Source organism: Pelodiscus sinensis, chromosome 10 (assembly GCF_052426305.1).
Source record: "Pelodiscus sinensis isolate ZL-2025 chromosome 10, ASM5242630v1, whole genome shotgun sequence".
NCBI classification, from domain to species: Eukaryota; Metazoa; Chordata; order Testudines; family Trionychidae; genus Pelodiscus; species Pelodiscus sinensis.
Genome location: NC_143061.1, coordinates 46,477,697 through 46,494,966, shown reverse-complemented (window position 1 = coordinate 46,494,966; position 17,270 = coordinate 46,477,697). Strand labels below are relative to the sequence as shown.

General features: G+C 45.8%; 1 protein-coding gene across 4 annotated transcripts in view; it reads right to left on the bottom strand.

The window, feature by feature from the left end:
- CAB39 (calcium binding protein 39) overlaps positions 1-17,270 on the bottom strand; it is a 91,159-nt gene that overhangs the window by 32,465 nt on the left and 41,424 nt on the right. The window contains exon 1 of one of the 4 annotated variants that reach the window (XM_075937498.2): positions 7,157-7,386. The exons of the other annotated variants lie outside the window; for them this stretch is intronic. Coding sequence (XP_075793613.1) covers positions 7,157-7,186 — 30 coding nt within the window. The 5' untranslated portion in view covers positions 7,187-7,386. Of the gene's footprint in view, positions 1-7,156; positions 7,387-17,270 lie in introns of those variants that run through there. 4 annotated transcript variants of the gene reach the window in all.

The window sequence follows — 17,270 nt, the reverse complement described above, 5'->3', positions numbered from 1 at the left end:
TATCTAGCCCGTGCCGCGTGTAGCCGCGCGGCACGGGGTTCGAACAAGCCAGCATTTAAAAATGGCGCCAGCTGGCTTATGCAAATGAAGCCCGGGAAATTCAAATCCCGGGCTTCATTTGCAAGTGCGGTATGCCTACATTACCCCGCTAGTTCGAACTAGGGTGGTAGTGTAGACATACCCTAATTTTGTAGTGACACAGACTGTTCATTTACCTCCTTTGTCTTCCACTATGCCTGCCTGAACTCCTTTATTTTTCAAGCGGCACTGCAGGGAGTCTCTGGTGTATTCTTTTTCCACCATGCCCTTTGCGATCTAGGCATAGATATCAGTATTTCTTTTGCTGTTTTGTAGTTCTGCCTGAACGGATTCTTTTCCCCACACAGCTCCATGATCTCATACATGCTCCTTGCTGGTGCTCATCTGTGACCAGGGTTCCCTGGGCAGGCATGCACCAAGGATTTCAGTCTCACCCATGCCCACAGCAGAGCCATGAAGCCGTGGGCTCCAGCTGCTCTGGGGGCAGGGCCGCAGGGTGGGTGGCTCTCCCGCCCCAGGAACAGCTGGGAAGCCACCACATGACCTACGTGACAGCTGCTGGAGCCTGGGCCACAGTAATAAAAATAGCAGTGGGTGTTGGGAGAAGAGGAGTTTAAAGGAGGGATTAGCATGAGGAAGGAGGGGAATGGAGCAAATCATGTGTAAAGGCGCAGAGGGGGCAGGTGTAGAAAGACACAAACCCCATCTTGTTTTTCCATGAACCCCATCTTGTCTCCCCCCCCCCCCAGAGAGCAAGAGAAAGGCAGTCAGCCTTTGATGCCCTGGGAACGCAGGTGTGCTTCCTGTCCCTGACTCTACCATAAACAGAAACCAGACAGTAGCTGACGACCCGGGGCCTCCCGTTGCCCTGATGGCTAGTACCAGTAATTGACACGCCTGCACTGTCCCAGGAGAGGAATCTTCGCCCATCACATACCAGAGGTGCCCATTCTCTGCATTTTCCCAGGTGTAAATTATGCTTTGCACCCTTCGTGGGAAACTTGGTGTTCAAAGCCATTTTTCCTAATTGGCCACTTGAGACCAGGAAGAAGCCTACATGACCCAAGGGGTATAAAAAGAGGTTCAGCAGCCCACCCCATTTGAGCTCCAATCATCTATACCTGCTGGCAGGTATTGATTGTCTCCCAAGGTCTGTGGGACACCCAACCTCGCCCTACTTCTTCCTGAGGGATTGAGAGAAAGGCGCTGGCCACGCCAAGTCTGGAACGCAGGGGTGAGAATATATACCTGCTATGTGTCTATTTTGCATGCATTTAATAAGAGCTCAGAGAACCAAAAGGGTTTCATGGTACCTGTAAGTGACTTCTTAGTGTAATTTCTGTCCTGTCCTTTGTAGTGTCTGTGTTATCTGTAACACAGCAGTAGCATTTAACAACTAAGTTCACCCAGTAACAATAAAATAGTAACTGTTTAAGCTTTAACCTGACTCCTTCAGTTGCTGTAACAGAACCAAGCACAATTTAAAGAACTTCAGCCGGTCATAAGAGACTCACTGCCCTGACCGTCGGCTGACAGCAGGAAGAGAACTGGGGCATAGAGTTGTGAAGGGGCACCAGGGAAGAAGAGGGCAAGGGTGTGTGCTGGGAGGGCAGGGGCAGCGAAGGAAGAGGGAGCACCAGGTGGGTATAGGGGGTAAGGGAAGGTGCAGGTGCCAGGGGAGGGATGGGCACCAAAGGGCAGAGGAGAGAGGCTGGGCAAGTGGCTAGAGTGAGGTGTTAGGAAACGGAATGGAGAGGGGGAGGACAGGTGGGCATAGGGGGGAAGGGAAGGGCGGGTGCAGGGATCAGAAAGGATGGGCAGAGGGGTAGGTCCCAGAAGGGCTGAGGGGAGTGAAAAAGGCACGAGTGAGGACAGCAGAGATGGGTGAGGGGCAGCAGCAGAAACCAGGGGAGCAGATGGGCTGAGGGGAGGGTGGGAGACATGGCAGCAAAGGGGAAAAGGAAGAGGTTTATAACTTGGGTGCCACAGTATCACACATCCGAGCAAGCACACATGGCCTCAATATTGTTGCACAAGACAAAACTCACGCTGCTCATGGATGTAAAATTTTGAGGGAATACCGTGACCCTTGGCATTCATAGCCAGGTATGCTGCTTGCCTGCTATCAGGTCAGCCTACCACGCTGGCTACACAGAAAAAGAAATTAAAAATTTCCTGGGGCTTTTCCTGTGTCCTTAGAGAGAAGCACAGTTCAAAGTCCTGGCCAGAGTGATCACAGCAAGGCACTGTGGGACACCTCCTGGAAGCCAACAATGTTGACTTTTGTAATACTGTGTCTGCACTAGAATCAACCACACAAGGTTCAGAAAAGGGCAACAAAATGATTAGGGGTTTGCAACAAGTTCCATATGAAGAGAGATTAAAAAGATTTGGACTTTGCAGCTTAGAAAAGAGGAGACTAAAGGGGGGATATGATAGAGGTCTATAAAATCATGACTCGTGTGGAAAAAGTGAATAAGGAAAAGTTATTTACTTATTCCCACAATATAAGAACTAGGGGTCACTAAATGAAATAAGTTGGCAGCAGGTTTAAAACAAACAAAAGGAAATTTTCTTCACTCAGCAATCTGTGGAACTCCTTTGCCAGAGGATGTGGTAAAAACTAGGACTTTAAAAGGGTTCAAAAAAGAGCTAGATTGATTCCTGAAGGTTATGTCCATCAATGGTTATTAGCCAGGATGGGTAGGAATGGTGTCCCTAGCTTCTGTTTGTTTGGAAATGGGTGATAGGGTTACCTGTTGTGTTCCCTCCCTCTAGGGCATCTGGTATTGGCCGCTGTTGGCAGACAAGATACTGAGCTAGATGTATCTTTGGTCTGACCCAGTATGGCCATTCTCATGAATTTGCTGTTACCCCTTGTGAAAAGCAGGAGTACCAAAATCAACTTTTAATGGCTTTCAAAGTTGACGGAATGGGCTTAGTGGTGTGGCCTCATTGTTTAGAACAGTATTTCTTAAACTGTGTTCCGTGGTACACTGGTGTGCTGCGAGGCAGTTTGAGATGTGCCACAGAAAACAACAGAATTAAAAATGGCCACCCTTAAAGGGACAGGCAACTTTTCCCCCTCCCCCTCAATAACTCCTCCCCATCCTATTTTTTTTTCCTTTCTGCTCAATAACTTCCCTGGCCTTTTTTTTTGCTCATCAAAAAGTCCTTGGTGTTCTTCATAAAAAAATATTGTTTGGTGTTCCTCCATCTTAAAAAGTTTAAGAAACACTGGTTTAGAAAATCAACCTAATATGGTTAAATTTGACCTAAACTCCCAGGCTACGTCTACACTGGCATGATTTGGTATGATTTTCCAGAAATGCTTTTAACGGAAAAGTTTTCCGTTAAAAGCATTTTCGGAAAAGCGCGTCTAGATTGGCAGGACGCTTTTCCGGAAAAGCACTTTTTGTGGAAAAGCGTCCGTGGCCAATCTAGACGCACTTTTCCACAAAAAAACCCTGATCGCCATTTTTGCAATCGGGGCTTTTTTTGCGGAAAACAGTACTGTGCTGTCTACACTGGCCCTTTTGCGCAAAAGTCTTTCCGAACGGGAGCATCATAGTATTTCCGGAAAAGCACTGATAATCTTACATGAGATCGTCAGTGCTTTTCCGGAAATTCAGTGTAGACAGCTGGCAAGTTTTTCCGGAAAAGCAGCTGATTTTCCGGAAAAGCTTGCCAGTCTAGACACAGCCCCAGTGTAGATTAGCCCTTAGTGAGGCTAAACAAGCCAAACTCCCAGTCTCCTCCCATAAGATTTTTTCTCATTTCTCAGACCATCCTAGTAGCCCTACTCTGCACCTGTTGCCGTTTAAATTATTTTTTCTTAAACCTGGAATCAGAACTGCACACTATTCCAGATAAGATCTTAACAGTGTCTTGTACAGTGGTACAAACATGTTCCTGTTTCTACTAGCAATACCTTCTCTGATGCATCCTGAAACTGTATTAGCCTTTTTCACAGCTACATCACATTGACAACTCACTCCCAAAGTGATCAACCAATACGCCTGTGTCTTTTTTCTCTCCCTTCTCGCTTCCAACTGATGAGTCCCTATAGTAGAGCCTTTTTGTTAATCTCTAGGTGAATGATCTTTCTATTTGAAATATCAAATTTCATTCTGTTTTTATTACTCCAGTTTTTCCAGTTTATTAGCTCATGCACATGATCTTGACTGTCAGGGGTGGCCAACTAGTTAGAGATTAAGAGTCAAAATAGCTGTGGATAGAGTGCAAAGAGCCACATATTATATATTTATTTTTATATATCTATCTAAATATAGCACACAAAATATGGCGATAAAAATATCTTTACAGGACATTTTGGACAAGAGCCCTTCCTCAGCTGTGTTAACAGCTTGTTCGTCAGCACAGCACTTTATTTCAAATTTTTGTTCCAGAAGATGCTCAAAACAAAACATTCATTCCAAAGAGTTCCAAAGTTCCAAGGCTGAGTGGAACTGAAAGAATGACAAAATACATTGGTTGAGATCTTTGTGAGAGCAAGTTGCAATTCCAAAAATGTCAAGAAGAGATATGGTTTGTTTTCAGAAAACTGCTGAAAAAACATCTCTACAAATCCCACAAATAGACAGGCATAAGATGGTCCCATACTAACACCTCTTACTTGAGAGTAGAAGTTTAAATTGCTTCACTTTGAATTCAATGTAAGCACAAGTGCAGTCAATTTTAAAAGAATGTTAGTAGATGGGTTCTTAGTTTGATCAGCGAAGAAAAATAAACCACAATGTTATTTCTTACCTTGCATGTTAGAGTTTTTGACTCAGTGGGACTTTTGGCAATCCTTGCTTTCAACAATCTTCTTCAAATTGTGCTTGTAATTCAGTTGAGGCCACTCTAAGTAATTCTCTCATGTGTCAGTCAGTTGGAATAGATCAATGCTTCGATTTCACATGTTTCAATGTAGAAAAAACTAGCTCTCAAAGGTACATTGATCCAAACATTGACAGTAGTCTGAGTGCAGCCCGTTTAATACTGTTCTTTTTTTTAATCAGTATAGTTTTCCAGAACTCAAGTGTGCTTTCCTTTGGAAAAGACTTCAATCTATCATCCTTTGACAATTCAATCATTTCAATCTGAGAAGATGCTTCATCTGTGATTAACAGGGCTTTCAAACAGTCAGCCTCCCCAGTGAAAGGGTCAACTAGGAGTAATCTGTGGCTTTTTCAATTGTAGATTATAGAATCTCTCTAAAAAACTATCCTGAAGTTTTTTGACCAGTATGGCATATTGTGCTGTGCTTTTTTTCAAGGCTTCAGCTGCTTGATGACCCACATTTAACTATGAGAGAAAATGTGTTAGTTCCTGCCTTTGAAGTTGTGCCTTGAACAGCCTGAGTTTGTTGACAAACGCAAATAAACTTTGCACCAGGTCAGGCAGCATCTTTAATTTCCCTTGTAGGTCCAGGTTGAGTCTGTTCAGATGACGCAGCGTGTCCACCTGAAGTTCAAGAAAACGAAACAGCACTTTGCCTTTCCAAGCCACCTTACAGTAGCAGTGCTGTGGCAGGTCTCCTGGAAGACCTTGGTGGAGCGCAGCAATGAGATTCTTGAATTGTCTGAGGTTAAGAGCACGTGTGCGAATATAATTGACAATTTCTAGCATAGATTTCATTACGTGGTCTAAATTCAGGTTTTTAAACATCAGTTGGTCCCGATGGATGATGCAACGAAACATCTAGAACTCAGTGAATCTGTCGTCAGCTCTACATAGCTCCACAAGTCCATTCACAGGTCCGATCACAGACAGCATCTCATTCATTGCTATTGCTGCAAGTTTTGGTAAAGGCAGATTTGTTCTTGCAAACACTTCTATCAGTGTTTTTACATCAATGTCTTTTAATGGTAATGATATCCAGGACTTCTTCGTTGATTACACAATCCTCTGATACAGTCTGTACACACATTGCCAATTGAGGTTTGTCCTGTACATCACAAGATTAGTCCAGAGAGATACTGAGGTACTTGCCTTTCTGAAGATCTGAATATAAACATGATTCAAGTGCATTATTTATGTCAGATATTCTGTGTTCAGTTGCGTGGCATGAGAGTTGAAGGTCTGAAACCATTCTTTTCAGATTGTCATTTTCTAGAGACAAGATGGAAACAACATCTACAAGGCATTTTTTAAACAAACTCGCCTTAGTTATAAGTTTTTTTTAGCGCGGGCAATGTTCCAAGTGACTTGACATGAGGTAAATGTAACTGTCTGAGAGTGCTTGGAAAATTTATGGAACACTCCAGTCTGTTTTTCTATTTGACTTTTCAAAGTTTTTAGTATGTGAGTGTGTAATTCAGTACCTTTTTGAAATTCCCGATTGATGTTAGCATGGTGTAAGTTGAAATGGCACAGGAGATCTGAACACTTGAAATGTGCTAACGAAGTCTGGCTTATCAGACAGAGTGGTTTGCAATTGCATTCAACGAAAAAATATGAACTTTCCCACTTCATTAAGAATGTTCTGTGTTCTTCATATTTGTGCTTATTTTTACATTTTACTTCCATGTTGAAAGAGGGTTACCATATGCTGCAAACTAAAAAGAAAATCTCGGACACTGCTAAACGTCTCACTAGAAAAACATGACAAGAAAGACTAACTTTTTAAAATAACAAGGTACGCGATTGGTTAATAATATTAAGTTCTGTGGAATGGCTCTGTTGTAGAATACCTGACAGAAAGTTATCTAGTCTGCTGATTGGCTACTAATGACCACTTAATGGTTTGCTGATTGGCTCACATTCAGCACTAGGGTACAGATTTAAACGTATACAACAGGCAAATGAAAATTAGTAATAGATGACAAATATTAACAGACGATTTACTAAAAACCAATAAAAAAATCTCTAGTCACTTAAAAAATTCACGGCCAGTCCATAGATCTTCAGAGAACTTGACAAGGAACAAACATCAAATTAAAAAAAAAAAAAAAAAAACCTTTGAAAATACAGTAATATTCTCACACCAAAAAAAGTATCCCCACATGTATTTTAAATTTAACACTACTGCTCTATTATGTCCTGTGAGATTTTTAAAATTAAAACTGAACTGAGAAATAAATTAGCACAATTTGACGAGGAAGTTACTCACCTTGGTGCAGTAACAACAGTTCTTTGACATGTGTGCCCCTGTGGGTGCTCCACCATAGGTGTCGGGCTTGTCCCAGCGCCACAGATCAAAGATTCATCAGTGGTCTGCCGGGCCATGCATGCACACCAGGCGCCTCATGCCGTTTGTTAGCATGCAGTCTGGCTCCTGCCAGTTCCTCCTAATCACCGAGTGTCTGAAAGACATAAGGAGAAACTCCAAAGTAGGGAGGAGAGTAGGTAGTGGTGCACCCACGGGGACACACATCTCAAAGAACTGTCGTTACTGCACCAAGGTGAGTAACTTTCTACTCTTTTTCAAGTGGTGTCCCCATGGGTGCTCCACTGTAGGTGACTTCGTAGCAACAGTCCAAGAGAAAGGAAGGTGGGATTCGGAGTTAAGGTTTCATCACTGTGGATAGCACTGCTGCAGCAACTGCTGAGTCACCAGTGAAAATGTTGGAGATTGTGTAGTGTTTTGCGAAGGTATAGTTAGAGGACCACATGGCCACCCGACAAATGGCACATAGGGGAACCCCTTTGAGAAAAGCTGTGGAAATCGCCACTGCCCTGGAGGAGTGGGCTCTTAGTGTGTCTGGAAGAGGTTTGATCTGTAATGCGTAGCAACACACTACACATGAAACAATGAGCTTAGAGATATGTTGCACTGAAAGGGGTTCGCCTTTCGAACGCTCAGCTGTCAAGATTAACAGTCATTCAGATTTCCAAAAGGGTCTTGTTCTATCAATGTAGAAGGCCACTGTCCTTCAAACGTCTAATGTATGAAACTTTGCTTCTGGTTGCGAGGAGTGTGGCTTGGGGTAGAATGTAGGGAGGACAATCGGTTCATTGAAAGTCCAAAATTACTTCCGGAAGAGTTTTAGGTTGCAGGTGGAGTACAACCCCGAGCTGTGAATACTGCATAGGGAGATGAAGCAGAGAAAGCGGTGATCTCTCCTACCCTGAATGTACAGGTTATTGCTAACAAGATCGTTAAGATCAGTAGAGAGCAGGTCGCCATGGATTCAAAGGGAGGCCGTGTTAATGCATCCAAAACTGATTTTAGGTTCCATGGTTGAGGATGCTCTCTATATGGTGGGTAGAGGTTTTCTAGCCCTTTCATGAACGGAAAGTGACCAGATGCGTGAACACTGAATAGCCCTCCACTGGCTGTCAGAAGGCAGTGATTGCAGCAAGATGAATCTTGAGAGATAATAGCGCTAGACCAGAGTGCTTCAAGTGAAGGATATAATCGAGAACACAATGGATGAGGCTAGAGGCTGGGCCTAGATTGTTATCTGTGCACCAGGAATGAAATCTGCACCACTAGTGCATGTAGGTAGTTGAAGTGGTGCATTTCCTGCTCTGCAACAGGACAAATTTGACATCTTGGGAACAGATCATTTCTGTGTCCTGGAACCAACTAGGAACCACGCTGTTAGGTGAAGGTGGTTGGACTGAGAGTGCACCAGGGTTCCCTGATGTTGGGTCAGCAGGTTGTGGTGACTGGGTAGCGGGTATGGTGAGTGAGGGGACATAAAAAAAAGACAGGTGAGCCATGTATGACAAGGCCAAAAGGGGGCTATGAGGATTACTGTTGCACTGTCCCTAGTGATCTTCTCTAAGACTCTTGATATCGGAGAAGTCGGAGGGAAGGTGTAAAGTAACTGATTGCCCCAGTCAAGTAGAAAGGCATTCCTTTTTTTTTCTTTTGTTTTCTGTGCTGCCTCAAGGAGGGGCAGGCAGAAGGTTAAGCTTAAGCCAGACTTAGACCAACACAAACAGTTTGGTGTTTTTTATAGCTTTCGCTAATTAAGGCATGATGTTCAGCTCTAGGACAGATTCATACCCCAAGGAGAGGGCAGGAGCAATATATAGCAGCTCTGCTCCCCCCTCACCAATGCCTTCTATGTGGGAAGCAGCTGGAAGACCTTTGATTCAGACAGAGCTGGAGTTTCTCCTACGGATGGAGAAGTGAGCCCAACGAGAAGCGGAGGCAGAGGCAAAGCGCACCCAACGAGAAGCCGAGAAGCATGCCGAACAAGAACATCTGGAGAGGCTAGCAGCAGCACAGGCAAGAATAGTGGAAATAAAGGCAGAGACCAGATGACTGGAAGCAGAAGCAATCAGAGATAGAAGAAATAAGGGCAGAGAGGAGTCGAATGGGAGCGGAAGCACCGACTAACTATCCTGCTCCTGTGAATGTTGCAGTCACTGTTCAATATCCCAGGAAACTCCAGATCCAGAGAGTGGAAGAACAGAGACTGCATCCTTCCAGGAGTTCCATATATAACTGTGTGGGCATGGGATGTGATTATGGCTGGGCTAATATGTATAATCAGGCTGATACTTTACCCCAGCCCCAGAACATGTAGGAGTGTAAATCTTCTGTGTTGCCTGTAGCTAACAGGGAGGTTTGTGAAGGGGGTGAGTGTGAATCTGGGAAGTTGTCTGTGGCTAGACAGTCCTATGGGGAACCAGGTAAAAGTTTCTCTAAGTGTGTTCCTGAGGGAGATAGCTGTGTGTCTGTAAGTAAGGTCTCTGCTCGTCTGCTTGAAGCCTCAGATGTGAGGCTGGAATCAGAAACGGGGCAGGAAGAGCCCAGGAACCAGGGAAGTTTTTCTCTGGGGCAGTCTGGAGTGGCTGACCAGAGTGGAGTTTTAGCTGACGGAAAAGATCAAGTTCTGGATGGTGAAGAGTTGTTGGCTGGTGAGGTTTGTAAAACCGACCTGCACAAACTGGAGATGATTTACTCGAGGGAGCTCAGTGTGAGCAACCTCTGTGGGTGGAGCCTGGCAGTTTGGCTGCTGGGAAGGGCAGTATACCTGTGGGGGAAGGGTTTCTTCCCAGTTTTTTGTCTGCAGGGGGTGCCTGTCAGCCTGGGATGTCTAAGGAGAATGCTGTAGGTCCAGATTTAATTCTGGAGACAGCTGAAGCCCAGGAAGGGGAGGACCCTAGGTTTGTGTCTGCTGGGGACAGTGGTGCTGTAACTACGGTGGGCCCAGTTAGTATCATGTCAGGAACTCAGGGATGTTTCTAATCTGATTCTGGGAAAGGACCAAAGATCCATAAGTCTATCAGGCTAGTTCACCTAGGCCCTGTCTCTGTGAGGCAGTGGCCCAATTGGAAAACCAAATGGAAAACTAGATTGAAAGCAGCAGGGTGCCAGATTACTGGCTGGACTGCTTGCTTCATGATTAGCTGTGGGGAGCAAGGGAATTCCATAGCTATGGGGAGCAAGTGAGACATACCCAGCCAGCCCTTTGTCTTTGGGACAGGGAGTTTTGAATTTGAACACACAGGGCAAGGGTAGGGGCAAGACTTGTGTTTGCCCAGGAAGGCTGCAGCTTTTTAAATCTAAAAGGCCAGAATTGTCAATGTACACTTGGGATGTATTTGTTCCTGCTACTTATGTTAACTTTCATAACCACTGTACTGCTGTTACTAAGAATTGTAACAATATTCAATGTGCATGATTTTGTACCAAAGCCCTGGAAACTGTTAAAAATGTACCCAAGGACACATTCTATGTTCAAAAGCCTTGTGATACTAATAGTTCACTGTTAATACTTGTAATTAGTGTTGGAGCTTCTTACCTGAGAAGAGAAATTCCAAAATTTGTGTGCTGTGTGAAAAGGGAAACTGAGGCACAACTACATAGTGTGTCCGTGGCAAAAAGCCAAGACGCATACACTATGGGGAATGAGGGTACATACATTGTCCCACTGTTAATTGGGTTTCACACCATTGCCAAAGCTGGCATGAATACATTTAATTTTTTAGCTCTGAGCAAGGGCATTGCTGTGCTCACTAATAGGTGCTGGGTCCAAATTGTGTGCAAAGGGGTCCATGTAAGGTGTCTAATGAAAGCTTGTTCTCTGCTGATTCTATGTATGATACTTGTGTACATGTGTGATGTTTATATATGAAGTGCCTCTTGAGAGAAGTTTTATACCAAAGCCTGGTAGATAAGGTTTTGGGGTACTTTTGCTGGCCCCCACTTCTGCATTTATCATGCCAGAGAGTGGAGAAGAAGCCATGACAGGCTCTGAATGTGACAACCATTGAAGTGTGCCCCCCAGCCTACTAAAGATGCATCAGTAGTAACTTGCATTGTGGGCTGAGGCTGGTGGAAGGGTACACCAGCTAACATGTTGATGGAGGTGGTCCACCAAGTTTGGGATTTCGTCACTTGTGACAGTACAGCAACTGTCCTGTGCATATTGGGATTGCTGGGAACATAGACCGAGGCTAGCCAGTGTTGAAGGCACTGTAGGTGAAGCCTCACATGCCTTACTACATACGTGGTAGCTGCCATGTGCCCCATAAGTTGGAGGCAGATAAGTATGGAAACCATGGGGCTCGTGGAGATGACCTGTACGAGGTCCCAAATAACCTGTGCAGGGCCTGGTACCTGTGCAGCGGCAGGTATGAGCGGGCAGTGGATGAGTCCAGGCGTGTGCTGATAAATTCCAGAGACTGCTGTGGAGTTATTGATGACTTTTGAAGATTGACTATGAGGCCCAAAGCCTCAAATACTGCCCTTGTAGTGGTAGTGCACTGAAGTGTGTCATAGAAGGATGGGCCCTTGATGAGACAGTTGGCGAGATAGGGAAAAACAACGATCCCAGTTCAGCAAAGGTGGGCAGCAACGACTGCGAGTATCTTTGAAAACATCCTGGGTGAAGAGGACAGGCTGAAGGGTAAAACTTGGTATTGAAAATGCTCTGTTCCGAGAACAAATCTTAGAAACCGTCTGTGTCCTGGGTGAATTGTGATATGAAAGTAGGTGTCCTGCAGGTCGAGGGAACCAACCAATCCTTGCTGTCGAGTGCTGGGATAATAGATGCTAGGGTCACCATTTTGAATCTCTGCTTGCGTAGGTATCGATTGAGACGAAGGCCTAATATTAGCCTCCATCCCCTTGACTACTTCTGAGTGAGGAAATAATGGGAATAAACCCCACGGCCCCTGAACTCTGCAGGCACTTTTTCTATTGCTCCGATGGCGAGGAAATGTTGGACCTCTTGCCTCAAGAGGGTCTCGTGAGAAGAGTCCCTGAAGGAGAACAGGCGAGGAGGACGGGAGAGCGAAGTAAAGGGGATTGAGTAGCCTGGATGGTACTATCTCAAGGACCCATCGACTGATGGTGATGGCGTCCCACCGTTGTTGGATTGTCTTAAGGGATGATAGAACAGACGGGTCTCTTTGTTTTGCTAACTAGTGGAATGGTTTGCAGACCCCGACCAAGGTATCCAATCTGCTGCCTGCAGGGGCGGCCCGTGAGCCTAGGCGAACTAGGCAGTTGCCTAGAGCACCGCTGGCCCGGGCGCCCGATGATGACGGCTGTGCAGGCGGGAGCACCCATCACGCTGCTCGCCTGGGGCGCCAGCTGCCGCAGCCAGCCTCAGGCCACTCCTGGCTGCCTGGTGTCCGATTGTTGGGACATCTTGTTGTTTTGGGGACGTAGCTTTTGCGGCTGTTGTCTAGCACAGTGCTGATCGAATGGCCTACATTGAGGAGCAAAACAACAGAAGGGCCTGTATCTCTAATAAGGCTGGTAGTGCTTGCATCTGTACAGTGTCATGTACATGCCTAACCTTCTTAAAAGTGGTTCTGGAGTTCTTTCCAATGTGGAGGACCTTATCTATTTTCTGTGTGACAGACAAAAACTGTTTGAAGGGGAAGTCCTCCACCTTTGACTGTAGCTCCCTTGGGACTCTTGCAGCGTGGAGCCATGAAACTCTGTGCAATACCACTGAGGTTGCAGCGGAGCGTGCGGCCGTGTCGGCAATATCTAGCGCAATCTGCAGAGCTGTGTGCAAAGCAGTGTATACCTCCTGAACCACAGATAATAAGATCTGGAGTTTGTTATCTGGGAGATGCTCTATCAAAGTTGTTAACTTGGAATAGTTATCGAAATTGTGCTTAGCAGGAGGGCTGCATAGTTGGCCATTCTCAAAGTGAGAGTCGCCAACAAATAAACCTTTCTACCAAAAAGGTCTAGGCATTTACTCTCCTTTTCGTTGGAAGTAGACTTGTAATGTGGGGCCTTGGCCCTCTCTTGAGCCACATCCACTATAAGGAAGTTAGGCTGCGGATGTGTAAACAGAAAATCCATCCCCTTCGCAGGGACAAAATATTTTTTATTGGCCCTCTTATTGGTCGCAGGAGCAGATGCTGGTGTCTGCCATATGTCATCCTCTATTTCTAGGATAGCCTCATCAAGCAGTCAAGCAATCTTGGACTTTTGAGAGAGTTACAAATTCTTCAAAAGGCAGTGCTGCTTTCCCCATACCTCAGTGAGCTGGACTTCTTGACTGTCTGTGATGCATTCGAAAAGGTCTTGAAACTGCCATATGTCATCGGTCGGTGATGAATCCCCTGGGAACACTGCATCATCTGGTGACAAAGAAGATGGATCCATCAGAGAGGCTCCCTGAGGTTGATCCTGGTCAGAAAGCTGACCTTCTTCAAGCTCAGAGTGCTGGGGATCCTGGGTGCACCTTGCATAGGAGTGGGGTGTCTTGTAGCAGCTGAGGTGGGGGAGTTGACCCCTGCTCATCTGGAATCTGACCGGTAACAACATGGTGACCAACAACGTGGGTAATGTGGTGAATAAGAATGACATGCATCTCGGTAGTGGTCACAGTATCTGTGATCCTGATGATGGCTATGGTAGTGCCTGACTGGTGAGGGCTGCCTTGTTGATCTAGGAGATAAAGGCGCTCTCTGGTGCCAATAGTGCATGAGGAGAAAGAGTGTGCTGACGTATCATGGTATTTGGCACAGTGTCACAGGGAGATCTCAAGAGGAGCAGATGGCACCAGTAAAGGAGAATGAGTTTTACAGATGGCTTTTTCAGGTGCCAATGAGCGTACTGGAGCAAAGTCATCTGACAGCTGCATAGTGGGTATGGTTGGTGCCAACTGTGGTGCCGGGGCCAGCGTCAGCTGTAGTATTGGCATCGATGCCCACTGCGGTACCAGAGATGATGCCGGTCTGCCCCATTCCAACCGTGCTGGTGGTGCCAGCTGCATCGGTGGCGCAGGTATAATTTCCGGTGCTGATTCCTGCACTGAGGGTCATTGATGATTTTCGTGGGACAGTCGGCCCCGGTGCCAATGCGCTGTGGCTTGGCTTTGCTTTTGGCGGGTCGCGAGCCCAAGACATCCCTAAGGTGCCAGGCTTATCTCCGACACTAATGAGGGTTGGTGGTAGCGAGCGAGTGGGAGAGGGCCTCCTTTTTGTGATAGTGTGAGACCCTGGCGAGTCAGCCCAAAGTTTCTTGGAATTAATGGGGAGGAGGGGAGGGCTCAGTTTGTGAGGGCTGCAGTGCCCTATTGAATAAAAGCATGTTGAGCCTCATCTCCCTATCCCTTCTTGCTCATGTCATGAATTTTGAACAATAGGGGCATTTTTGTGGAATATGCCCTTTGCCCAAGCACTTGATACAGCAGGAGTGCCCATCTGAGGCGGATATGGCTTCCTGATAGGCGCTATATTATTTTATATGGTTTCCAGCATGGTTTTGTAGTTCTTCTTTGTCTTTCTTTTCTCTCCCTTTTTTCTTTTTTTTGAGGGTGGAGTACGTGTCTGCCGCCTGTGTCTCTTTTTTAACTTTATATAACTATTGTCAACTAACAAACTATTAATACTATAACTAACTGCTAACTAAGAATTAACTTCAAGATTGTTTCTCTGATAGGATCTGAGGAGAGTGAAATCCTTCTAACCATCCACAGCCACAGACAGAGGTAACTGGCAGGAGCTGGACTGTACACTAACGGCGCAAACGGCACAGGCAGACAACTGCTGACTATTCTCCGATCTGTGACACTGAGACAAGCCCAACACTTACAGTGGAGCAACCACAGGAACACAAATCTCGAAGAAGAAGTGCCTATTTCACTCCAATTTGTTAATCTCTGGGATGGTTTCTTTTTTTTTTTTTTTTTTTTTTTTAAACTTACGAAGATTATGCCTATTTTATAGTTCTAAAAATTCAGGTCTGTTCCACACTGCAAATTCGGCAGGTTTAAAAACAATAAAGGAGAGACTCCTATCTCAGAATAATTGCTTCAGCCTGGCAAACAATAGCCTTTCAATTTTCTTTAAAGAAATACAGTGCAAACCAGGTACATTCTGATTCTTTTTTTGCCCTGGAATTTAAATATGACATCTGTGTTGGCTGCCTTATTCTGCATCCATGAAGTTTTTGAGTTTAAGGTGCTTCAGCCCCCTTCCCGGTCTAACCCAATGCACCCCCCTCTTCCACAGAGCCAGATGCCCCCTTAGCCTCCCTGCTCTAAACCCAATGCCCTCTCCTCCCCCAGAGCCAGGCACCTCCAGCCCCTTCCCTCCCCCTCCCCCCCCGCCACTCCAACCCAATTCCCCTTGCCTCCCCCAGAGCCAGGCACCTTCAGCCTCCCTGCTCTAATCCAATCCCCTTCCCCTGCCCCAGAGCCAGGCACCTCCCGGCTCTAACCCAATGCCTGAGTCGCACCAGAGCCACCACCACAGCCATGCGCTTCTTCCTCCAAGCGCTGGGGTACATGCGCAGAGTGACTATAAGCAGTCCAAACACATGGCTCCAAACTCGCAAGAGCTGCATTACTTTGAGCAAAGAGACGCAAGCGGCTTGAGAGCTGCGGGTTGGCCAATACCGTTGTATGATATTCTGGTCCTCTTCCGTATTGGCAATACCTCCCAACATTGTGTCATCTGCAAATGTTACTAGCATACTCCCATATTTTGTGCCACGTTCAGTAATAAAAATATTAAATAAAACCGGTCCCAAGACCAATCCCTGAAGAAGTCCACTAGTAACCTCCCTCCAGCTTGAGAGTTCACCATTCAGTATTACCCTTTATAGTCTGCCTTTTATCAGCTTCTTATTCACCTTTCAGATCATATTAATCCTCATTTTCTTCAATTTAACTAATTTCCCATGTGAAATTGTATCAAATACCTTGCTGAAATCCAGGTAGATTAGAACTACAGGAGGCCCCCTACTTGCGACGCAATCAGTTCTGGAGGAAGTGTCGCAAGTCGGAGGCTGTCCTGCTGCCCTTGGGCTCCGCGGCTTTGCTCTGCTTTGCTCCCCGTCTCCCTGGTCTGCAGACCAGGGGGACGGGGAGCAAAGCCGCGGAACACGTGGGCAGTAGACAGCCCAGACACATCTGGGCTGTCCACTGCCCACGTGCTCCGCCGCTTTGCTTCCTCTCCCTGGTCTGCTGGAGACCAGGGAGACGGGACCCGTTTGTAACTGCGGATCCGACGTAAGTCGGATCTGCGTAACTCAGGGACTGCCTGTATAATGATTAGCAACAGCATGAACAAATTGCCACTCTACAAATTGCCACTCTACAAATGCATACAATTGATATACTTTTAAAAGTAAGGTTATAGATGCAGACAATGCTATTGTAGAATGCTATTACTATCTAAATACAACTGGAAATGCCCTTTGATAACCACTTTTTTGAAATTACTTAACCCTTACTTCTGACCACAACAGATACATATAGCCTACGACAGGGGTGGGGAACCTTTTTTGTGTGGTAGCATATGCCTTTGGGCATTTAAAGAGATGCTGGTACAATTTATTGGCTACGCTCGACCTCAGCAAAATCAAGAGAAAGCCTCACCGATGTGGTCCCTGACTGAGAAGGAGAAAGATACTCCCAGCGTTCCCCTTGCACACCAGAATCTAACTGGGCCCAAGCTAGTAGACTTTGTGTGGCCCGGTCTTGCAATGGGCGTTGGCTCCCCAATGCTGGGGGGAGGGGAAGGGGAAAAAACTGTGAGCCAGGGCTGGAACCAGGCAAGCTGGTCTAGAAGATCTTCTAAATAGTTTGGTCTGTCTAAGCAAAAGAATAATACCTTCCTGACAGCTAGGGAATGGAATGTGTTTTAACTAGTCCCATGCGGGGTTTTTTTGGGAAAAAAGAAAAGATGAATGGTTTAATTAACATGAAATTCTGGAGACACCTTAGCTAAAGATCTTGAACAGACCTACAGCAACACTTACTCTGTAGTAAATGTTGTAAAGAGGGGAGGGAGAGTTCCTGATATTAACGTTCCCAATTCTCCAACAGTTCTAGGCTCCAATTCTC